The 25535-nt window shown below is 28.5% G+C and overlaps 1 protein-coding gene across 1 annotated transcript in view; it reads left to right on the top strand.

Annotated features, from left to right (window-relative positions):
• The first annotated feature begins 10659 nt into the window (after positions 1-10659).
• LOC107437630 (sodium/potassium/calcium exchanger 1-like) overlaps positions 10660-25535 on the top strand; it is a 39183-nt gene continuing 24307 nt past the window's right edge. Inside the window, exons 1-22 of the mRNA XM_071185406.1 lie at positions 10660-10686; positions 10804-10833; positions 10959-10988; positions 11111-11137; positions 12363-12392; positions 12513-12542; positions 12669-12698; positions 13390-13419; positions 13513-13542; positions 13681-13710; positions 13833-13859; positions 14540-14569; positions 15803-15832; positions 15943-15972; positions 16089-16118; positions 16235-16264; positions 16362-16391; positions 16512-16538; positions 18501-18524; positions 20771-20794; positions 24048-24071; positions 24575-24589. Of these exons, the coding sequence (XP_071041507.1) occupies positions 10665-10686; positions 10804-10833; positions 10959-10988; positions 11111-11137; positions 12363-12392; positions 12513-12542; positions 12669-12698; positions 13390-13419; positions 13513-13542; positions 13681-13710; positions 13833-13859; positions 14540-14569; positions 15803-15832; positions 15943-15972; positions 16089-16118; positions 16235-16264; positions 16362-16391; positions 16512-16538; positions 18501-18524; positions 20771-20794; positions 24048-24071; positions 24575-24589 (610 nt within the window). The 5' untranslated portion in view covers positions 10660-10664. The remainder of the gene's footprint in view (positions 10687-10803; positions 10834-10958; positions 10989-11110; positions 11138-12362; positions 12393-12512; positions 12543-12668; positions 12699-13389; positions 13420-13512; positions 13543-13680; positions 13711-13832; positions 13860-14539; positions 14570-15802; positions 15833-15942; positions 15973-16088; positions 16119-16234; positions 16265-16361; positions 16392-16511; positions 16539-18500; positions 18525-20770; positions 20795-24047; positions 24072-24574; positions 24590-25535) is intronic.

Here is a 25535-nt window from a genome sequence, read left to right as displayed (position 1 = left end):
TATTTGATTGTTTAGCGATTTTACAATTTAAACACTTTTATTAATGTTTTCATTAACTTTTTTACACATTATGGAACTTTTTTTGCTTAAATTTTCCAATTATAATTATTAGGAAAGAGTTATTTTTTCATGAATGTCAGCAATGAATTATAATTTGCTTTATATATTTTTTCAACAATTATTTTATACGATAAAGCTAGAAGCACATTCATTATAATTTTTCTTCCTAACATTTTTTGTTAAGTGCTAGATTAGTATAGCTTACGTTAACAAAATAATTATGTAAATAAAATAACACATGTTTATTTTATTTAATTTCATTTCCTCAAATTTGGGTTTTGCATTACTTCTTACTAATTAAACTCATTTAAAATAACATTTGTAAAAATTTTCATAGGCATAGACACATTATAAGGAATGATTTTTATCATAGAAAAATATATCTTTAATTTGAAATGTCTCTTTTGCTGTCGTAAGAGAATGCATCCTGATGAGAAACTTTATGTTTTTCCATCAATTGCTTTATTAGTTTTCTAATTATATTACCCTTCTATAAATATGTTTATAGATAACTGTGCACGATATTTTTTTCTTCTCCCCCAAAAGAAAATAAATCCTAGCTATGGCTGAACTGAAAGATCAAAAGTCAAGTAAAAAAATATTTCACATAGATCGCAAAGTTGTTTAATGCAAGATAATTTAACTTAAAATCAGTAAACATGTTTCTTAAAATTTCTTCTTTAATCCCGTATCTTTTTTAATCTTTAAAAACAGAGGCCGTTGAAGAGAATGGGAGTAAGTATGAATGATTTATAACAGATTAAGTGTAAATTTATACATAAAATGTAGCGCAAAAATACTTAAAATTATTTGCGATTTAGTTAAGTTGAATAATATTTCTTTTATCTTTCAGCAATAATAGCTTATAATGAACACGGAGAGAGTAAGTATGAATAATTTATAACGTGATTATTCTTGATTATTATTTAGGCATGAAATGAGTCAAACGAAATTTTTTATATGAATTTCGTCTAACTGAATATAAAATTTACATTAATTGTATAATTTAGGAATAGAAGTTTATGATGAACATGGAATACGTAAGTATAAATAATTGTTTTAAACGATCAACTACGTACAGTAGTGCAAGAGTACGATATTGTACATAGCATTATACAAAATGTTTTAAAATTTCAATATTGCGTTTTAGCTTTTATTGATAACATTTTATATGTTTTATTATTTAGGAATAGAAATCCTTTACAAATCAGGGATGAGTGAGTATAACTGACCTACCCCATATTGAATTTAGCTAATTTATTAATGAAATGCATTACATAAAATATTTTACGTAAATTTATAATACTTTTTACGTTATTTAGTGATAGAAACCTATGACAAAGATGGAAATAGTAAGTTCGAATAGTTTCTTTCAATCTTATTCAAGTAAAATAAAATTTTTGGACATCTATTTAACGAAATTTGGGAATCGCGATAAAAAGTTCGTCATATGAAAAATTTGTTAAATGGAAAATCACCATTTGAATTACTTAAGCAACACAGAACAGGTATTAAATTCATAAACACTAGACATAATTAAAATAGCAATTTGCAGCTTCAAAATGAATGACAAGAAAATCATTAATCAGTACATCATCATTATTTTCGTGGTACTCTCTTAGCTGTACCCATATTTTTTTAGAGTTCTTCTAAAGGAATATCATCCTGGTAGTCTGCATTTTCCATATTCTCCGCGCTGACTAAGAATCCAGTTTTAGCAAAACTGTTACGAATCTGTAACATCACAGTTCCATGCTGTAGAAATTTCTATTATGATTTCTCGTAAATTGAGTTTTGAATGGACTTCTGTATAAAATGCATACAAAAACAAAAAGGGATTTTACCGCTTTCTCTAAAATTAAATGGCAGCGAAAATCAATTCAAGGTCATTTCCCCGGTGAAATGAGTTAACAAGTTTGAAATGTTCTGAAATATTTTGGGAAATTGAGAAAGTGGATCTTAAAGAAAAGTTCGCTAAATTGAAAATTCACTTCGCTATTTGGAAATTATTTCACGATGAAATTTCCATAATGTTCTTGGTTCCTCGAAAAAAATGAGCAAAATAGAGGAATTCGCAAAATGGAACTTCGTTAAATAGAAGTCCGACTTAAAAAATTTTAAAAAAAAATATCAGCTAAAGTATTTGTTTATATTTCAAATGCTTTACCTTTCAGGAATAGACATTTTCGATGCAAGTGGAAACCGTGAGTAGGAATTTCTTTTTTTTGTGTATTCAATTTAGCTGATTTCTGTGTAAAATTCGTTAGATGAAATACGTGAAGACCAACAAGAGTTTTTATTAATTAATTTCATACGCTTTTTATTTTTAGTTATACACGCTTTTAAGGAAGAAGAGGGTGAGTATTATTAACTACTAAAATTTTCAGTAATATCAATTTGTGCATAAAATGGTATGTATGTGATGAACGGACTTTTTTGAAAAATAGTGCAGGCAGGTAGCAATAGACACCAAAAAGCAGACAGGCAAGAGTATATTTTTTCATACTCATGATCTTCTGGTGCTTTGAACCAACATCTCCGAAAAGAGAGAATGCCTCAGCACTGGTTACCATAAACAAGAAAACCCCCACTGCGCAGTTGTGTAGCCCAAACGTAATGATAGCTTTCTTATTTTCCTCCACTGCACAAATTATGCTTGTTGCGTCGAACTACTAAATTGATCCATACTCCGTAGGATGCTTTTTGCAAAACGAGGATAAAGTCTATAAACGGCTTTCCATCCATGTATGTGGGCTTTGACTTATAAACAGTCACCCTATGAAACCAATAAAAAGGTGTATTCCTTGTTTACCTTTATATGTTAAGATCTTCAAATATCACCTATTTGATTGTTTAATGATTTCACAATTTAAATACATTTATTATTGTTTTTATTAACTTTTTTACACATTATAGGATTTTTTTTTTGCTTAAATTTTCTAATTAGATTTGATAGGAACGTTTTATTTTTTCCTGAATGGCAGCACTGAATTGTAATTTGCATGATATATATTTTTTCAACAATTATTTTATACGATAAAACTAAAAGCACATTCATTATAATTTTTCTTCCGAATATTTTTTTCTTAGGTGCTAGATTAGTATAGCTTATTTTAACACATTTTTATATTATTTCGCACTTTATTTCGTCAAATTTGGGTTTTGCATTTCATCGTTCAACCTAAAGTCATTTAAAATAACATTTCTATAACTTTTTAGAGGCATAGATACATTATAAAGAGTGATTTTTATCATAGAAAAATTTATCATTAAAATGTCTCTTTCGCAGTCGTAAAAGAATGCATTCTGATGAGAACCTTTACGTTTTTCCATCAATCGTTTTATTAATTTTCTAGTTATAATACCTTTCTAGAAATATGTATGTAGATAACTGTGCACGATATTTTTTTGTCTCCCCCAAAAGAAAATTAATCCTAGCTACGGCTGAAGTAAAATATCAAAAATCAAATAAAAAAATATTTGATATCGATCGCAAAGTTGTTTAAGGCAAGATAATTTGACTTAAAATCACTAAACATGTTTCTCAAAATTTCTTCTTTAAACCCGTTTCTATTTTTATCTTTAAATACAGAAGCCGGTGGTGAAGAGGATGAGAGTAAGTATGAATGATTTATAACAGATTAATTGTAGATTTATTGTGTAAACTGACCAGTGAAGGAACACTTAAGCTTAGCTTGTCTTTAAAAAAAATCACAAAAATTTCAAAATTTGTGATTTTAGATTTTCGACGATGTCAGCATATTTGTTATTAAATGCAAATTGTATAAAATTTTTTTTAGATAACTTACATAATATTGTTTAAAGCTTTTGGTGATTCAAATAATAAGTAATAAGATAATCAAGTGAAGGAACAGTTCTTACCAGTGAATAAACACTAAATTTTCTAGTGAATAAACATTTAATTCTGAGAATGTTTGAAGCTCGTTAGGACTCCATAGGCCGCGCAAATGCCTAAAAACAAGATTTTTCTTGGAATTACAAAAGATAACCACATTTAACGTGGAAAATTTTACTTTTTTTTCAGTCATGGAATGGAAAGTAAAATATGGTGGAGTACAGAGTTTAAAAGAAAAATTGTTCATTTTTTTTCTCACAGTTTAATAGTCCGTTCTGAATCATGAATGTTCATCATTGTGTAATCCGATGATGTTTTTATTATTATTATATCTCTTTTTTGTTTACTCTTTTCCTCTATATTTTTTTAAGCTTTTTTTGTCGTTTAAATTATTTTTTTTCTCTTCGTCATACTTTCTGCTTTAACTTTCCTTCAGCTCTTTCAGTCTCTTTAAATTTTCGTTCTTTTTCGGAAGTTAATGCAAAAAGTAATGTATTTCTTTTGATTTGACCTTTCTCTTTTTTCCAAATTTTTGGCCAATGTAAATGTATCTTCGAAATTTCCTTTGATTTTTCCAGTACCATTTCTGGAATTCCTCACTGGATAATAAATTAGAAAAAGAAGTTTCGAAGTTTGAGTAAAATCCATCTCTCATCGACTTATATCTAGTGGGTCTTCAGCAGTATTTACCATTTACTTATGGAACTAATTGTTTTTGCAAATAACAATGCCTCAAGAGGACTTATCTCAAAATTAGTTTTCATATACTTTCATTATCAATATTAGTTGTATCAGCTTCAGTACCAAAATTTGACTTAACCAAATGTTCTTTTTGCAATAAATTCTTCCATATTGAGAAAAGCACAGGCTTTTGGATATTTGGGAGATTAAATTCTTCTGTCAATGCTCTTTTAAAAATTTAAAGCATAACTTGTGAGATTTCCTTCTCAAGCTTCTGAAGAAATAGTGCATCGTTATTCTCGAAGTATGTGTTTTGTTGATAAGCTGTCTTGGTCATTAACTCTTTGTGTCTGTCTTGCATGCATTTGTAAGTCAACGTTTTCAACATCGAATGGAAAGATACCACATTTCATAAAAGCATTTGAACTTCATCAGTTGATGCCTTAAAATCTTACTTAAAAATGGATGTAAAAGTCTCTCGGCATATTGTTTTACAATTCTTTAGTTTACAAGATCTAACGGGAGATTTCCGTAAATTAAGTAGAAGGCTAGAAAAGAGAATTTGCTTTGATGAACAAAACTTGCTCTGTTTCAAATTGATATGAGATTTATACCTATCCAGACGAAGCAAAATAAGGAATTTGATAGCATTTTCAATTTGCCATGGGTAGAAGCATTTGCAATATATTTGTAAAATGTTGCTGCTGTTATCGATTCACTTCATGAATAGCTTTTTCCTGTGAAATATATCGCAGGAGCTGAATTCTGTTATACCTCAAAGAATTCTTCAGTAAGGAAAAATTACCAATGGAGGTATTTTTTTTCCATTAGCTAAAATGTTGGCCAAAACTGTTGTTCTTTCTTTTTCTTTCCTAGGCACTATAGAATATAAATCCTTATAATTTGTAGGGCCGAATTTCTCCCGTTTAAGGGCAATATTCAACTCCCTTTACGCTCTCATTGTAAATGCAATCACTTTCTAAAAGGATGCCATCAGGCTACCGCCTTCCTAAAGATTCCTCTAAAGTTCTTCAAACCAGTCCTTCGAATATCATTCTCTCTAAGGGAAGTTTTGCCTTTTGAAATTATCTTCGCGAGTTATCAGTGGATGCCATTCTGAAAAGACTTCACCCATTTTTCACCTAGATGATTGTCTTTAAATGGATTTTTCTACCAGTTTTCGTTATGACGTTAAAGACCGCAATAGAATAATAATTTAGCTAATTATTGAAGCAAAAGCCAGCAAAGAAATGTTCTATTCAAGCTTTTATTATTATATTTAGTTAGTTTTCGATCAGTAAACATAGTTTATTAAGGCGTCTAACGCATGATGTAACTAACCACTACATTTATAAAGATAAATGATGAATTAATTATAGTTATAATTATAATTCTTTAAATAAATTTAGCAATTAAATTAGCATTTTGAAATGAAATCGTTTTAGGAACTATTCATACAACATTTAACTGAATTTTAGGTGTCTTCTATATCGCAGAACTACTAATTATCCATGTAAAATCATATTTCACACATACTTTTTATTCACTGGGAAATCTATTCCCTGTGAAAGAACATGCCTGTTCCTTCACTGGTTAGAAGTTGTTATTTGTATTTTTAACATAATTTTGGTGTATAATATGACTAAAGGTACAAAGAAATTAAAAATTTTATTTTATTTTCATTAACTTGGAAAAATCCCTGTAAAGGAGCACTTGTTCATTCATTGGTTTTTCATCGTTGGGTAATCCTGTTAATAAACACACCTTGATCTCAGTACTTGCTTATGTTATGATGCTTAAAAAAGTAGAACGTCACTTCAATAACCATACTTTGAATTAACTTTTTCACAATGAGAAAAAAAGAATTATTATATGCAATCAATTGAACTTCAAACGGATAAGTACAAACACTGACCTTATAATTTTGTCAAAGAAACAATGTGTTGAGCGGATACTAACAAATTCAAAAAAATTTCCGGAGAAGACTCCATGACCAGATAACCCAATGCATTGTTAGATGACTTCCTATTGTTAGGTAGTAAGCTATTGTTACTATTACAACCTAAGCAAAAACGCTTAAAATCTTATTCTTAAAAAATATCTATGAAATGTTCCTTCACTGGTTGGTTTATCCTACATAAAATGTAATGCAAAAAATACTTAAAATTATTTGCGATATAGTTTAGTTGAATAATATTTTTTTTTATCTTTCAGCACTAATAGCTTATGATGAACATGGAGAGAGTAAGTATGAATAATTTATAACATGATTATTCTTGCATAAATATTTATGCATGAAATGAATCAAACGAAATTTTTTATATAAATTTCGCGTTACTGAATTTAAAATTTACATTAATTGTATAATTTAGGAATAGAAGTTTATGATGAGCATGGAATAAGTAAGTATAAATATTTTTTTAAACCAACAACTACGTACAGTTGTGCAGGAGTACGGTAGTGTACATTGCGGTACACAAAATGTTTTAAAATTTAAATATTGCATTTTAGTTTTTATTGATAATATTTTATATGTTTTATTATTTAGGAATAGAAACCCTTTACAAATTAGGGAAGAGTGAGTATACTGACTTATCACATATTGAATTTAGTTAATTTATGAGTGAAATGCATTACATAACATATTTTGCATAAATTATTTGTTTTAATAATAATACTTTTCACGTTATTTAGTGATAGAAACCTATGACAAAGATGGAAATAGTAAGTTCGAATAATTTCTTTCAATCTTATTCAAGTAAAATTAAATTTATGGACCTCTATTTAACGAAGCTGGTAAATCCCGATAAAAAGTTCGTTATATGGAAAATTCGTTAAATAGGAAACCGCCATTTGAATTGCTTAACACTAGATTGCCTAAGGAAGTCATTTTGACTGCTTTTAATTTCAATTAGAAAAACAATGATGTCTATAATGACACAATTTCTTAGAATTTTGTGACTTTTTGTACAACATATAATTTTTTTTATTGTTAATATTTACTAATAACTTGTTAAATAACTGTAAATAATATAAAAAATGTTAAAAATTAATTTTAAACAAATTTATTTACGCATTCACAATCCTGTCATTTTGACTGCATTTAGGCAATATAGGTATACACTAATTTCCCGTCTTTCTAGTGTTAAACAACACAGAACAGGTTTTAAATTCATAAACACTAGACATAATTAAAATAACAATTGAAACACCTTTAGCTTGTAAATTATTATCTACTATCGAATTGTTTGAAATTATTTTAGCATTTAATCATATGAAGGTTTGGTGATTTCATCGTCATTTCCGTCTTCATCTTCTCGTCTTTTTCACAATTTATTACTGTATTGTTTTTATTTTTCACGCTGTCCAAAATATCCGATTCAGTTCATGTTTCTCTGGATTCTGCTTCAGAATCAATAAAAAGAAAATCAGTATATCATCATTATTTTCGTGGTACTCTCTTAGCTGTACCCATCTTTTTTTAGAGTTCTTCTAAAGGAATATCATCCTGGTATTCCGCATTTTCCATATTCTCCGCGCTGACTAAGAATCCAGCTTTGGCAAAACTGTTACAAATTTGTAACATCACAATTCAGGCTGTAAAAATTTCTATTAAGATTTCTCGTAAATTGAATTTTGCATGGATTACTGTATGAAATACAAACAAAAAGGGAAAGGGATTTTACAGCTTTCTCTAAAATTAAATGGCAGCGAAAATCAATTCAAGGTCATTTCCCCGGTGAAATGCGTTAACAATGTTGAAATTATCCGAAATATTTTCGGAAATAGGGAAAGTGGATCTTAAAAAAAAGTTCGCAAAATAGAAAATTCACTTCGCTGTTTGGAAATTCCAAAATGTTCTTGGTTCCTCTAAAAAAATCGCAAAATAAAGAAATTCGCAAAATGAAATTTCGTTAAATAGAAGTCCGACAAAAAATAGCAACTAAAATATTTGTTTACATTTCAAATGCTTTGCCTTTCAGAAATAGACATTTTCGATAAAAGTGGAAACCGTGAGTAGGAATTGTTTTGTGTATTCAATTTAGCTGATTTCTGTGTAAAATTCGTTAAATGAAATACGTGAAAACCAATATGAGTTTTTATTAATTAATTTCATATGTTTTATATTTTTAGTTATACATGCTTTTATAAAAGAAGAGGGTAAGTGTTATTAATTAATAACATTTCCAGTAATATCAATTTATACATAAAATAGTAAGTATGTGATTAATGGATTTTTTTGAAAAATAGTGCAGGCACTAGGTGGTAATAGACACCAAAAACAGTCAAACAAGAGTATATATTTCTCATACTCATGATATTCGGGTGTTTTGAACCAATATCTCCGAAAAGAGAGAATGCCCTAACACTGGTTACCATAAACAAGAAAATCCTCACTGCGCAGCTCTGTAGCCCAAACGTAATGATAGCTTTCTTATTTTCCTCCACTGCTCAAATTATGCTCGTTGCGTCGAACTACTAAATGCATCCGTACTCCGTAGGTTCTGACGTATAATTCAAGCATCTGTTTCTTTGCAAAAAGAGGATGAAGTCTATAAACGGCTTTCCATCCATGTATGTAGGCTGTGACTTATAAACAGCCACGCTATGAAACCAATAAAAGGGTATATTCTTAGTTTACGTTACATCTTAAGATCTACATATATCACCTATTTGATTGTTTAATGATTTTACAATTGAAATACCTTTATTGTTGTTTTTATTAACTTTTTTTACGCATTATGAGGGTTTTTTTTGCTTAAATTTTCCAATTATAATTATTAGCAAAGTTTTATTTTCTTATGAATGGCAGCACTGAATTGTGATTTACTTTATTTTTTCGACAATTATTTTATACTAGCCGCCTAAGGCGGCCAGCTGTCCGCCACGCTGAAGGTTTTCACAAATAAAGTTTTTTAAAACATAGCAGGAAATCTGAAGATTAGTGGACAATTAAAGTGTTCCTGTCCTGCAATTTTGTCTTCATATCCAGTTCTGCTGCAGATGTGNATAATTTATCTTTATTTTGAAATGTCTCTTTCGCTGTCGTAAGAGAATGCATCCTGATGAGAACCCTCACGTTTTTCTATCATATTTCTAAATATTTTTCAAATTATATTATTTTTCTATGTATATGTATACAAATAACTATGCGTTATCTTTTTATATCCCCCCTAAAAATTTCCTGGCTATGGCCCTGGGGCTCAAGCCAAAAGAGAGTAATAGTCCTATAAAAAATATTTCATATTGATCACAAAATAGTTTAAAGCAAGCTAATTAAACTGAAAATCATTGAACATGATTCTTAAAATAGCTTCTTTAATCCCATATCTATTTCTATCATTTAGAAACAGAAGCTGATACTGAAGGTGAAGACAGTAAGTATAAATTATTTTTAAGTGATCTAATATAAATTTATATATATAATTCAATGCAAGAAAATACTTAAAATTAGTTGCGCTTTAGTTGAGTTATAATATTTTATCCATTTTATCCTTTAGCAATAATAGCTTATAATGATCATGGAGCAAATATTTAAAATTATTTGCGATTTAGTTAAGTTGAATAATATTTTTTTATCTGTTGGAGAAGAGGATGAGAGTAAGTATGAATGATCTATAACAGATAAATTATAAATTCATGCATAAATTGCAGTGTAAAAAATATTTAAAATTATTTGCGATTTAGTTAAGTTGCATAATAATTTTTTTTTTACCTTTCAGCACTAATAGCTTATGATGAACATGGAGAGAGTAAGTATGAATAATTTATAGCATAATAATTCTTGCATAATTATTTATGCATGAAATGAATCAAACGAAATTTTTTATATAAATTTCGCTCTACTGAATTGAAAATTTACATTAATTGTATAATTTAGGAATAGAAGTTTATGATGAACATGGAATACGTAAGTATAAATAATTGTTTTAAACAATCAACTACGTACAGTTGTGCAAGAGTACGGTTGTGTACATTGCGGAATACAAAATGTTTTAAAATTTAAATATTGCGTTTTAGTTTTTATTGATAATATTTTATATGTTTTTATTATTTAGGAATAGAAATGCTTTACAAATCAGGAAAGAGTGAGTATAACTAACTTATCACATATTGAATTGAGTTAATTTGTGCATGAAATGCATTACATAAAATATTTTAAATAATTTTTTTTTTCTAATTATAACACTTTTTCCGTTATTTAGTGATAGAAACCTATGACAAAGATGGAAATAGTAAGTTTAAATAATTTTTTTCACTCTCAAATTATATTTAAGGAGAATAGAAGATATTCTAATAAGTTTTTAAAAAATATCGCAGTCTAAATATTTGTTTACATTTTAAGTGCTTTACCTTTCAGAAATAGAGATTTTCGATAAAAGTGGAAACCGTGAGTAGGAAATTTTTCTGTCTATTCAATTTAGCTGATTTCTGTGTAAAATACGTTAGATGAAATACGTTAAAACCAATAGGATTTTTTATTTATCAGTTTCATACGTTTTATATTTTTAGTAATACATGGTTTTATGCAAGAAGAGGGTGAGTATTAATGATTTATTACATTTTCAGTAATATAAATTAATTTATATTATTTTTTCTTAATTTATTATTCAAATCGAAACGCTTTTTCTCACTCTTTAATATCCACATCCTGTCTTTTAATCTATTTTTAGTTCAAGTATTTATTAATTAACATTTTAACTATTATCCGCTTAACTATTTCGTCGGAAAAACTTTTTCCCTTAAATAGCTAAGGGTCCTGAAATAGTTAAGCCTACTTAATAGACCAATTACAATTACTTAGATTTCCCTTATTCCCTAAAACGGGACATCCTACTGATTTAATTTGCAAGATTTTCCCTAGCTTTTATTGAGGAGCACAACGATTTTGTGTCACTTTAATGGTTGCTTTCTCTCCATTAATTATTAAATAAATATTATGCCCTCTTTCCCTGTCTAAGAGCTGTTTTTATCATTCCACTGACGAAGGCTCTGGCTTATAAAGTCACCATATGAAACCAATGAAAGGGTTTATTCCTGGTTTACGTTTGAATGTTAAGTTCTACAAATATTACCTTTTTGATTGTTTAATGATTTAACAATTTAAATACTTTTTTATTGTTCCTATTAACTGTTTAACTAATTATGAGCTTTGTAGCTTAAATTTTCCAATTATTATTATTATTAAAGCGTTTTTTTTTATGGATGGCAGAGCACTGAAATTGAGTTCAACAATTATTTTCACGATAAAGCTGAAAGCACATTCATTATGATTTTTCTTCTTAACAACTTTTGTTAAGTGTCCGATTAGTATATCTTATTATATCATATGTTTATTTTATTTTGCTTCATATCGTGAAGTTTGTTTACGGTGTTTCTTCTTTTATCTTAAACTCATTTAAAATTACATTTTTTTAATTTTCTTGAGGCATAAACGCATTATAAAGAGGGATTTTTGTCTTTGAAAAATTGTTCTTTATGTCGAAATGTTTCTTTCCCTGTCGTAATGGAATGTGTCCAGATGAGAACCTTTAAGTTTTTCCATCAATTTTCTAATTATATTACGTTTCTATTAATATGTATATAAATAACTATGCACGATATTTTTTTATCTCCCACAAAAGAAAAAAAATCTTAACTATGGCTGAAACAAAAGATTCATATTGATCACAAAGTTGTCTAATGCAAGCTAATTTGACTGAAAATCACTAAACATGCTCCTTAAAATTGTTTCTTTAACCCCGTATCTATTTTTATTATTTAGAAACAGAAGCTATTGCTGAAGATGAAAACAGTAAGTATGATAATATTAATAGATTTAATGTAAATTTATATATATAATTGAATGACAGGAAATATTTAAATTAGTTGCGATTTAGTTAAGTAATATTATTTTATCTATTTTATTCTTTAGCAATAATAGCTTTTAATGATCACGGAGAGAGTGAGTATAAATAATTATGTGACATAATTATTTTTTTGGTTTGTTCATGAAATGAATTAAATGAAATATTTTCATATGAGTTTCAAATTTCTTAATCGATAATTGTTCATTAATTCTATCATTTAGGAATAGAAGTTTATGATGAGCATGGGATAAGTAAGTACAAATCATTCTGTAAAAACCCCCAATTACGTAGAGTTGTGCTTAAAATGTAGGTCCTGGTCAAATTATTAGGTGCACATAAAGATTCTATGCAAAATCTCAATTACCAGGTGATACTACACAGCTTTATCGTTTTTACGCCACTGAAACCGGTTAGCACTTGTTTATGTTCGTGTATCAATTGGTTAAATTAGACGATATATAATCTAAATTCGACGATTGGATAAATTGGATGATATATTGTATAAATATAGAATATTTATTATATCAGGTATTATATTAGTATGTTATAATAATTAGACCAAAATATTAAACACACTGCAGTTTTTATTTTTTATTTTTTATTATTACATATTTTGCACCAGTTTATATGCAATACTTTTATATTTCAACATACATGTGATGCATTTTTATTCAGATTTTCTGTATACTTTCTATTTGTATAGTCATTTTTAACTTACATTACTTTACAATGTTAGCCAATTGATACACAAACGTAAGCAAGTGCAAACCAGTTTCTGTTGCGTAAAAGCATTTAAGCTGTATAGTATCAAATTTAGGATTTTACAAAGAATTTTATAGTGCGTTTAATAATTTTGTCAGGTACTGTATACGCTATATGAAAAATGTTAAAACAAATTGCGTTTTAGTTTATTGATTTTCCTTCATATATTTTATCATCTAGGAATAGAACACCTTTACAAATTCGGGAAGAGTAAGTATAAAGTACACATTACATATTTAATTGAGTCAATTTATGCGCGATAGAAATAGATTTTTTTACTACATTATTTTGTACTTTATTTAGAGGTAGAAACCTATGATAAAGATGGAAATAGTAAGTTTAAATTATTTTTTTATGCTCAATAAATTGAAAATAAATTTTGGAAAAAAAAAACAGAGAAAACTTTACGAAGTCTAAATAAAAAATCGAAGTATAAATATTCGTTTACATTTCATACGTTTTACCTTTCAGAAATAGACATTTTTAATGAAAATGGAGAGAGTGAGTCTCAATTTTTTTATGTATTCAATATTTCATATTTATTTATTCGAAATACCTTAAGACAAATAGAGTCTGTTCAAACTTAAACTGTTTTGTTGATTTCATACGTTTTATCATTTTAGAAATAGAATCTTTTGTAAAGGAAGAGGGTGAGTATGAATGATTAATTACGCTTTTAATAATATAAATTTGTGTATAAAATAGTAATTCTGTGTTTCAAAGACTTTTTCTCGATCATATTAACTATTGTTTGAGAATAAAGAAACAACTTAATATCTAATAAAAAATATATTATAAATTCATTAAAGTGTTACGAATATTACTTTCACATTCATTTCTTTTGGAAACTATTACATGGTTCCCACGGGCCTTTTTGACTTTAAAAAGTTGGAACAAAAACTAAACAAATGTAGATAATTTAATTTCTGCGTAACCAGTACTAAAAATTACTTTCCAAAGAAAGTTTATATGCTATAAAATTCCAACTTCTAAACCACTTAACGACAAAGTGGTATATGGAAATAGGAAATATCTTTTAACATTAATTTACTACCACTACTGAAATTTTTCAAGAACCGCAAAAACCCTGTATTATCGTACATTTCAAATAAAATGTTGAAAAAATAATTTTTTCTCATACTCTCTGAAATTTATCTGAAAAATTGTTTAAAAAATTTATCATTTTGCTCCTTAATTCTTCATTTCTAAAAAAATTCCTCTCTGCTTCTTTTCAGTAGCATGAAATAATTTCGGTTAATTAATTAAGACACTAATCACTAAATATAATTCTTAAAATTGCTTTAATCCTGTGCCTATTTTTATCCTTTAGAAACAGAAAATGTTGACGGGGATGATGAAAGTAAGTATGAATGATTTTTGTCATATTAATTTTGATCATATTTATATTGGTCGTACAAATAAGTTTCCGTCATTTTCTATCAAAATTTTGCAGTTTATTGTGAAAAAATGGTACATTATCTTTTGTTCAAAGTATTTTTCATTACGAGGCGCTACTTTTTCCCATCTTTCTGGGTGCATTCGGATGCCACGTCGGAGGAACTCTTTATCTTTTGAGGATATCCACGAATCGACTCGTTACTTAGTTTCTTCCAATGATGTAAATTTCTATTCAGACAGGCCATGCACCATCGACCGAAATAGGTAATAATCTGAAGGGACAAGGTCTGGCAAATATGGCGGATGGAGTAGGACTTCCCATTGATGGGTTTCCAAATAGCAAAATCAATTTTCATGCAAAATCGAAGTTCAATGTCTCTTGTCTTCAGCTCGTATGGAACCCAACTTCCTTGTTTTTGGATCATTCCCAACGATTTTAAACGATGTGAAATTGCCACTTGAGTCACTTGTAATGTAAGAGCAAGTTCTTTGCGATTTGGGGAAGAATTATCTTCCAATAATTTTTCCAATTTCTTGAGTTCGTGCAATTTCGGCCTACCACTGCGTTCGTTGTCTTCGACGTCAAACTCGCCGTTTTAAAACATCTGATATTACGTTTTAAAATTTTACTCACGACAACTTCTCTCATTTAAAGCAGCCTCACCATATGCTTCTCAAAGCAATCGATACACCTCAGCTGCAGATTTCTTCAAATCAAAGAAGTAAATCAAAAGTTCAAGCAAATGACGCTTATTTGATTTAAAAGTAGACATTTTTGCAAGAAAACAATAACGTAATCACTAACGTAACGTAGTGTAACCTAACGCAGAATCACTAATACTTTAAGGTAATGTTGTTACTAGATGAACAAACAAACAATAAGAAGTTTAACACCAGTCAATTTCTACCTAACTTTCTGGTGTTGTTGTTGACGTATGCCTGTTTAGGCAGAGGAGGTGCGATTGTTCTTGTTTTCCAGTGGCGCCATCTATGGCCAAGAATTCGACTGTTCTTGTTTTCTAGTGGCGCCATCTATGGCCAAGAATTCGACTTCTGCCACACCATACTTTCTGGTAGTTCCATCTTGTGAGGAACGGGAACTTATTTGCATGTCCAATGCTTAAAATGCAGAGCAAGAAAATATTTAAAATTTGTTGTGATTTTGTTGAGTTCTAATATTTTACTTATCTTCTAGCAATAGTAGTATATAATGAGAATGGCGAAAGTGAGTATGAATAATATATGAGATAATTTTTTTTATACATAAAATAACTTACACGAAGTTTTTTTAATTCAAATTCTACTTTATTTAACTAACTATATTTTATAATTTAGGAATAAAAGTTTACGACGAGCAAGGATTTAGTAAGTATAAATCATTTATCACTGATTTAACTTCATAAAATTATGATTTGCATGCGAAATTATTTTAAGATAAATAGTGTTTTAGCTTATTAGTATTTATATATTTTATCGTTTAGAAATAGAATCCATTTACAAACATGGAAAGAGTGAGTATAACTGATTCATTTCACATTGAGTTAATTTAGTTCGTACATGAAATATACATTGCGAAATGTTTTAAATAAACCTTTTTTATTATTATTATACGTTGTACATTATTTAGAGATTGATGTTTTTGACAAATATGGAGAGAGTAAGTTTAAATAAATTATTTAACGCTCTTTTATTTAAAATTGAAAATAAAAAGTTTTTAAGATAAAGATTATTTTTTTACGTATTTTACCTTTCAGAAGTCGACATTTATGATATGAACGGAAACAGTGAGTGAGATATTGTTTTCGTATTTAATTACGCATATTTGAGTATAAAATACGTTATAAATAATACATTAGAACGAATGGATTTCTTGTTTAGTGATTTAATACATTTTGTTTTCTTAGAAATCGAAGCTTTTGAAAAAGAAGAGGGTGAGTATTAATGATTAATTGCAGTTTCATTAATATAAATTTGTGCATTAAATCGTATTTTTGTGCTTAAAAGACTTATTTTTAATCTGATTAACAATTGATTACAGGAAAATAAGCAACTATGATAACATTGATAAACAATTTTTCTTTTTAAAAATTGCTGATATCTTAGTATCCAATATATTTTCTAAAGTAATTTAAATGTCCTGTTTCAAATTATGCGGTAACTATTTATCTGAGTCAACCATCTTTGTTTAGATATCAGCTTATTATACACTGATGTATGAAATTCCGAGAATTTGCAGACTTAGTCGATCATCTCTAGAACTACTGGAACGATTTTAATGAAATTTGATGTGCACGCACATTGATACAATACAAAACAAATATCATTCAGCAATTGTAATACACACGCATGATTGTGCGTAACACTCGTTGCAGTCGATGTGTATGAAATTTCAGCAGGACAATTCAGGCCAATTGCCACAGGAAATAATAAACTGCCTTTTTTTCAAGTATGAAATCACGCTGCAAGCTCTGTATATCTGTAAGAGGAAACCATTCCCACTACTAACATTTTTTGCTCATTATGCAACTGCTGTTTCATACCTTCCGACTCATACCTTCCAAGTAAAAAAGTAAAATATTAATATTACGTTGTTTGTCAAACGGCTATGGTCATTTCGGCTCAAATAATTCCTTACAATTTAACGGCATGATTATTATAATTATAACCGTCGTTGAACAGCCGACCGAATTTTCAGTTTGCAGATACCAATGTTTAACTCCTTAGCCTTGCAATTTTAAACATACTCCAGAAGACAAGTGAACTCCTGGATCAAATTTTGAGAGAAATTTGCCTTCGTGGAGGACTTTTTGATGGAACTAACCCGCATTTGCGTTACATGGCGAGGAAAAGCACGAAGAACTCCCATGGTTAGCCTGACTGCAAGAGGACTCTAACCCATGATCCGTCTACCACTTAGGATATTTTACGTCAGCACTGTGATCGGAGCACGCCGGGTGCTGAATTTGAATAAACCAGTCTTTGCAGGGATTCGAACCCAGTTTACCTCATTGGGAAACGAGCACTCTATCCCCTGTGACACAACGTGCTGCCAGTTCTGTGCTAGCCCGTTTATCCCATTACTGACATGACCCAACTGTGATAGTTCGTTGATCCCATTACTGAATGACGCAACAGATATGGTAGTTGTAGAGGAACGCTCACCTTCGCTCAACTTCTGCAAAGGTAGCCCAATTGTTCGAGTAAAGAGTTTTGTTATCTGTCGAATAACTTTATATGACAATTCGCGGTCCTTGTTGCATCTTCATTGGTATTTTTGAATCTTAATGGAGGGAGGTAGCCCTCATGTGACTTATCTCTTGACCCATCGATTCCATATTCTAAGGCAAAACTGAAACAACTTAACAAAAATTTAAATTTTCACCACACCCTAAATTATTTAACACAAGTAAGAAAAATAATGTAATTACTTTGATTTGCATATTTTCTTGTTTCAAAATTAAAATAACTTTTTAGTACTCAATTAATATTTCTTACCTAAAATTTAAATGAAGGGTTGCTTTCGTTGCATAAAATAGATTCAATTTTCCTACCTTTCGTTTAACTATTTTTAACAGAGCAAAAATATTTCTTATTTGAAATTGAAACAAGGAGCTTCTTGCATTGAATGAAATATGTAACATTTTCCTGCTTCTAAAGGGAAATTTGTTTTTAATACTGACGTGATGTTTTTGTTTGAAATTTAATTAATAAGTTTTGAATAACATTAATGTAAAGTTAATAAATGTGCAAATCTGTTTATCACTATAATAGCTGACGATGAGCATGGTAAGTATAAAAGAATTTTAAGCATAAGATATATAAATTTGAATATATGTTATGAGGAATATTTTATTTAATGATAATATTTAATATATTTAATCGTTAAAAAATAGAAGCTGCTGACGAACATGAAGACGGTAAGCACAAATCTTTATTGTACGTAACTAATTATGTTCATTAGTGCATAAAAAATCTTATGGATAGGTATTCTTGCCTAATAAACTCCGAAGCTTCTGCTATAAAAACATTGACTTTTTTCCTGCATCTTTTTTGTTTATTAATTTATTAAATAAAAATTTGATAGCCAAATAATTTTTATTAGTGCGAGAAATGTTTATAAGGCCTTATAATAAAAATAGGCTATATTAGACAGTTGTGTTCCTTTTCTTAATCTTCTATTCCTGAATATAACTCTCAAAAATGTTTTTTTTAATATAAACGCAATAAATTTTTCTAATTTTTTCCTAGGATAGAATTATAGTATAGGTATTATAGAATAGATAGCATGTATGTTTCTAATAAAATTATTGGTTCAGATAGATATGACCTTAGCATTAAAAATGATAGGATCATAATATTTTGTGACTTTTTCGTCAGAAATAAACTATTCTTAATAAACGAGTTAAAAAAATATAAAATAAAACTATTACTGCATCAAAACAGCAACAAAACACTTGCTGTTTTCATAGACTTTTAATGTAAACAGACAAAAAATTTCATTATTTCTTTTATTGCTTCTTAGATAAAGTTTAAATTAATGCTATCAGCATGTTTTCAGAAAAAACTTAGTGATTTTTCATTCATTTTTAATAAAACCTACATAATTCTGTTACAGAGCCGTATTTCACGCTAACTGTAAAGATAGGATTTTGATAGATACATATCGGAAATGACTTGAAAAGATAGAATTGCGTCAAACAGCCTGATGGCATTAATTCGTGGTATGGTTTGATTCAAACTGCTTATCCCGTGGCCCATGGCTCAGTTTTCGGTGTTAATTACAATCCTTGACAGAAATACAATATTGCATTTCATTAGCTCGAATATTCATCCCCAAGAGGAATCGTTAGCGAAAATGACAAGAGTTAGAAAGAAAACCCTCAGAACCGTTTTAGATTTGCGGCAGAACTGAAAAGGAGGGAAAGAATGGTTATTTGAACCTCCCATTAGTTGTATTCGACAACCTGAATGAAAATATTAACAATGAAAATCAGCAAAGAATGGAAAGCAATTCTGATATGTTTTGAATTAAAAAAAAGGCTGTGAACGTAGCCAGATGAAAAAAATTTTTCGGTTTTTAGTACGTCAGAGATGTAACGGTTGCTCCTCAAAATGAAAAGTTAATCGAGACGTTTGTGCGTTCTATATGATGCGGCGATCATTGTGCATTACCTGATGAACCGTCTGAAAAGATGACGTGCTGCCAGTTCTGTGCTAGTTCATAGAAACCGTTACTGAAGTGTTGCAACTGTGCTAGTTCGTTGATCTCATTACTAAAGTGACGCAACTGTGCTAGTTCGTTGATCCCAATACTAAAGTGACATAACTGTGCTAGTTCGTTGATCCCAATACTAAAGTGACGCAACTATGCTAGTTCGTTCATCCCATTACTGAAGTGCCGCAAGTGTGATAGTCCATCCCGATACTAAAGTGACATAACTGTGCCAGTTCGTTCATCCCGATACTAAAGTGACGTAACTGTGCTAGTTCGTTCATCCCATTACTGAAGTGTCGCAAGTGTGATAGTTCGTTCATCCCGATACTAAAGTGACAGGAAGCAGGAAGGTAGCCCTCATGTGACTTATCTCTTGACTAATTGATTCCATATTCTAAGGGTAAAAGGAAAAACTTACAAAAATTTATATTTTTAACGCACCCTAAATTTAATAACACAAGTAACAAAACTAATATAATTACTTTGATTTTCATACTATCTTGTTTCAAAATCAAAATAACTTTTTAGTTCTCAAATAATATTTCTTACCTAAAATTTAAATGAAGGGTTGTTTTAGTTGCATGAAATAGATTGAATTTTCCTACCTTCCATTTAACTATTTTTAATGAAGCAATAATATTTCATATTTGAAATTGAAGCAAAGAGCTTCTTGTATTGAATAAAATATGTTACATTTTCCTGTTTCTAAAGGGAAAAAAACGATTTTTTTAAATACTCACGCAATGTCTTTGATATAAATTTAATTAATAAGTTTTGTATAACATTAATGTAAAGTTAATAAATCTATAACTCTGCGTAAAACTATAATAGCTGAAGATGAGCATGGTAGGTATAAAATAATTTTAAGCGTAAAATATGTATATTTAATTATCTGTTATGCGAAATATATAATGTTAATATTTCATGCATTTTATTGTTAAAAAATAGAAGCTGCTGACGAAGATGAAGACGGTAAGAACAAATCTTCATTGTTCATAACTAAAAGGTTTATTAGTGCAGAAAATAACTTATTGATGGGGTAGGGGGATTCTTTAGAAACCTGACAATTCGTTAAAACAATTTCTTCAAATTTAAAGCCTTCAAAACAATCTAAAATTTTTTTTGCATGTTTATTTAGTTACATTTATTAATATCTTACAGACAGCTGTGCAGTTTATTGACATTTCTTCTAGAAAAAAAATAAAATAGAAATTAACCAAATTTTGAATGCCAGGAAAATGTCATATTAGCTTAGAAGTTAAAAAAAGAGTCATTCTAAGCTAGACGTTAAAAAAGAGTCATATTAGCTTAGAAGTTAAAAAAAGAGTCATTCAAAGTTAATAGTAAGTATTTCAACTTAAAAAACTCAAAATGACTAAGTTGAAATGTTAATTTAACTTTTTGTGTAAATAAATTCCAAAAATAATTATTGTGAACAATTTGAACACACCGTTTCTTCTCGGTTTCTCGTTTTTTTCTCAATTTATTTTTCCTTGATTGTTTTTAGGCTCCATGCTTTAAAATAACCTAGTAAAATTATTTTTATGATAATTTACATCGGAAACTTTTTATTATATTATTTAAATTTAAAATATTTCAAATCATTTTATTTAACAACTTTGTTACATTTTTTAATTTTTTGTTGTTGATATGTACAGAATAAAATTTTGTATAGTAATCAATCATTAAACAAATAAATAACTTTGATTACATACAATCATATTAAAATCTTACATAAACTGGGTATTAGGTTAATATTTGCTTTCCCTCTTTACATTAGACTGTTTAAAAAAATTTCTGAGGACTGGCATTCATAAGCCAGGAAAATGACAGTCAGGATAAAGTTAATTTGCCATTTTGCAGCATTTAACTTTACTTTAATGTAACATTTCGGCCTAAGACGTTTACTTTTCGCAGAAAACAGCAGGATATCTTGAAATAACTCAGGAAAACCTATGTAGTTTATGTTAAAAGAGGACAGGAATATGACAACATGAAAACCTACTCACCTTGTAAAATGTTTTGAAATACATTTTGGCACAGAAAATTGGTTATTTATTCCTGCAATTAAACTTGTTCTGATAGGATGGTATTCTAATCAATCTCTTAACCAAAGATATTGATTGCTGGCACTATCTATTTTGGTTATAAATTACTAAAAACAAAAGTGGCCAGGAAAAGGACTGATTTTCATGAGACAAACAAATTATTGACAGAAAAAACATTTTTCAACAAAGTTTTTGGAATTAATACCCTCTGCATATATTCTAGAAATGCTTACAACGGTTGAGATAAAAATAATTAGATATTGAAAAATATATGGGAGGTTTTGAAGCTAGTTATTATTGGAAATACTGTTTGTGACATACCAGGAAAATGACATTTTGAAATTCAATTAAATTTCTTAAGTGTGCAAAACAGTCAATGCTAATGCAAAGTCATTTTAAACTGCTAACAGCAATGTTATTTTTTAACTTTTTTAAAAAAAGTTCTTTTAGTACTACAGTATTTAATCTTGAAGCAAGGGACTGTCAATTGTTGTATTTTGAGAGAATCATCCAGGAATTCTTATCCATTAAACAAAGCTTCTGCTATGAAAGCATTAACTCTTTATTCTTTTTTCTGCTTTATCTTTGTTTATTAATTTATTAAATAAAAACTGTCACAGTCTTATGATTTTTATCAGTGTGAGAAATTTTTATAAGGCCTTCTAACATTATGAAAAAAATATGTTATATTAAATATGTGTACCTTTTTTTAATCTTCTGCTCCTGAACATAACTCTCAGAAATGTTTTTTTTAAATAAGTGTGATAAATCTCCGACAAAAAAATATAGATAGCCTAAGTTTCATTTATATAGATTCTCTAATTTTCCAAATTTTTTCCTAGTGCAGAATTATAGTAGAGGTATTATAGAATAGATAGCATGCATGTTTTTAATAAAATTATCAGAGTAGATAGACATGACCCTAGCATTAAAAATGGTAGCATCATAATATTATGTGACCATTTCGTCAGAAATAAACTATTCTTCCTAAATGGGTTAAATAAATAAAAAATAAAACTATTATTACATAAAAACAGCAACCAAACTTATGTTATTTTCATAAACTTTTAATATAAACAGACAAAAAAAAAATTTTTTTTTTATTGCTTCTTAGATAAAATTGAAATTAATGCTATCAGTTTGTGTTCAGAAAAACTTCGTGATTTTTCTTGTTTTTTCAAAAGACCTATATAATTCTGTTACGGAGCCGTAGTTCACGCTAATTGTAAAGATAGGTTTTTGCTGGATACATATTGGAAATGACTTGAAAAGATTGGATTGCGTCAGACAGCCTGATGGCCTGAATACGTGGTATGGTTCGACTCAAAATGCTAATCCTGTGATCCATGGCTCAATTATCGGTGATGATTAAAATTCTCGTTAAAAATACAATATGCATTTTAGTAGCTCGAAAATTAATCCCTCAGAGGAAACATTAGCGAAAATGACAAGAGTTCGTAGGAAAAACCTCAAAACCTTCTTCGATTTGTGACAGAAATAAAAATTAGGGATAGAATGATTGTTTGAAGCTACCTTCAATTGTATTCGAAAATCAGTATGAGAAAAATAACAAATGAAAGATTAACAATGAAGTCAGCAGATTCCATGTTCTAAGACAATAATGAAAGAACTTACAAAAATTAATAGTTTAAACTCACCCTAAATTTAATAACACAAGTAACAAAAATAATGTAATTACTTTGATTTGCATATTTTCTTGTTTCAAAATTAAAATAACGTTTTAATACTTAAATAATGATTCTTACCTCAAATTTAAATGAAGGGTTGCTTTAATTGCATAAAATTAATTGAATTTTCATACTTTTCATTTAACTATTTTTTGAAAGAGCAATAATATTTCTTTTTTGAAATTGAAACATAGCGCTTCTTGCATTGAATTAAACATAATACATTTTCCTGCTTCTAAAAGGAAAAAAAATTTTGTTTTTTTAAAAAATACTCGTGCAATGTTTTTGATTGAAATTTAGTTAATGACTTACGAATAAAATTAATGTAAATTTAATATATCTATAATTCTGTGTATTACTGTAATAGCTGACTATGGGTATGGTAAGTATAAAATAATTTTAAACATTAGATATATAAATTTAAATATCCGTTATGAAAAATATTTTATTTAATTTTAATATTTCATGCTTTTTATTGTTAAAAAATAGAAGATGCTGACGAAGATGAAGACGGTAAGCACAAATGTTCATTGTACATAACTAATTACGTTCATTAGTGCATAAAATAACTTAACGATAGATATTCTTACCTATTAAACAAAGCTTCTGTTAAGAAAACATTTACTCTTTTCTTTCCTGCCTCATCTTTGTTTATTAATTTATAAAATCGAAACTGTGATAACCGAATAATTTTCATCAGTGTGAGAAATGCTTAAAAGCCTTCTAGTATTTTGATCAAAATTAGATTAAGTTTAATAGGATTAATTTAATAGATTGAATTTTCCAACCTTTCATTTAACTATTTTTTAATCGTACAATAATATTTCTTATTTGAAATTGAAACAAAGAGCTGCTTGTATTAAATAAAATATAATACATTTTCCTACTTGAAAAAGGAAAAAAAAATGTTTTATTTAATTACTCATTTATTGTTTTTAATTGAAATTTAGTTAATTAGTTTTGTATGAAATTAATATGAATTTAATAAATTATAACTCTGTGTATCATTATAACAGATGAGAATGAACATCGTAAGTATAAAATAATTTTAAACATAAGGTATATAAATTTAAATATCGAGAAATATTTTATTTAAGGATAATATTTTATACATTTTATCGTTAAATAATAGAAGCTGCTAATGAGGATGAAGACGATAAGCGCAAATCTTCATTGTGCATAACTAATCATGTTCATTATTGCATAAAATATCTTATGGATAGATATTTATTACCCTTTAAAAAAAGCTTCTGCTATGAAAACATTTGCTCTTTATTTTTTTGTTCCTACTTCATCTCTGTTTATTAATTTATTAAATCGCATCTGTGATAGCCTAACAACTTTTATTAGCGTGAAAAATGTTTATAAGGCATTCTTATGTTTAGGCTATATTAGACAAATGTACAGTCAGCAAAAAAAAAAAANTTTGAGGTCACCCCCGGGAACCATTAAGATTGACACTTAGATCGTGAAAATCCGATCATTAGAACAAAAGTTATTCAGGGTGATATCTTTTTTTTTTTTGCTGACTGTACGTGTACCTTTTTTAAGTCTTCTGTTCTTGAACATAACTCTCAAAACCTTTTTTTTTAGCATAACCGTGATAAATATTGGAAGCCATCTTCGATGTGTGTCAAAAAATCATCCAATTAAATTTTTTATCACTAACTTACCCTTTGAAACTTTTACATTTTTATTTGAAAACAGAATACTTTAAAGATAAAAATACAAATAAAACAAGGCAAGGAAGAAAAAGGAACTTTGTATCATTTTCAACTTTTTATATATATATATACAGTGGTGGCCAAAAGTGTGGACCCAAGTGTGGTGTTTATTTTGAAACCATGCTATGCATACTTTTGCTGTGTGACATGGAGCTGAATCCTGCTGAAAAATAAATGGTGCGTTGTTGGGGAAGAGATCCCTGATGGAAGGTATCAATTTTGGTTTCAGGACAGTTTCGATGTATTTTTTGGC

The sequence above is a fragment of the Parasteatoda tepidariorum genome, chromosome 9 (assembly GCF_043381705.1).
Source record: "Parasteatoda tepidariorum isolate YZ-2023 chromosome 9, CAS_Ptep_4.0, whole genome shotgun sequence".
Classification (NCBI taxonomy): domain Eukaryota; kingdom Metazoa; phylum Arthropoda; class Arachnida; order Araneae; family Theridiidae; genus Parasteatoda; species Parasteatoda tepidariorum.
Note: the sequence above shows the minus strand (reverse complement) of the source record. Positions and strands in the feature narration are given on the sequence as shown.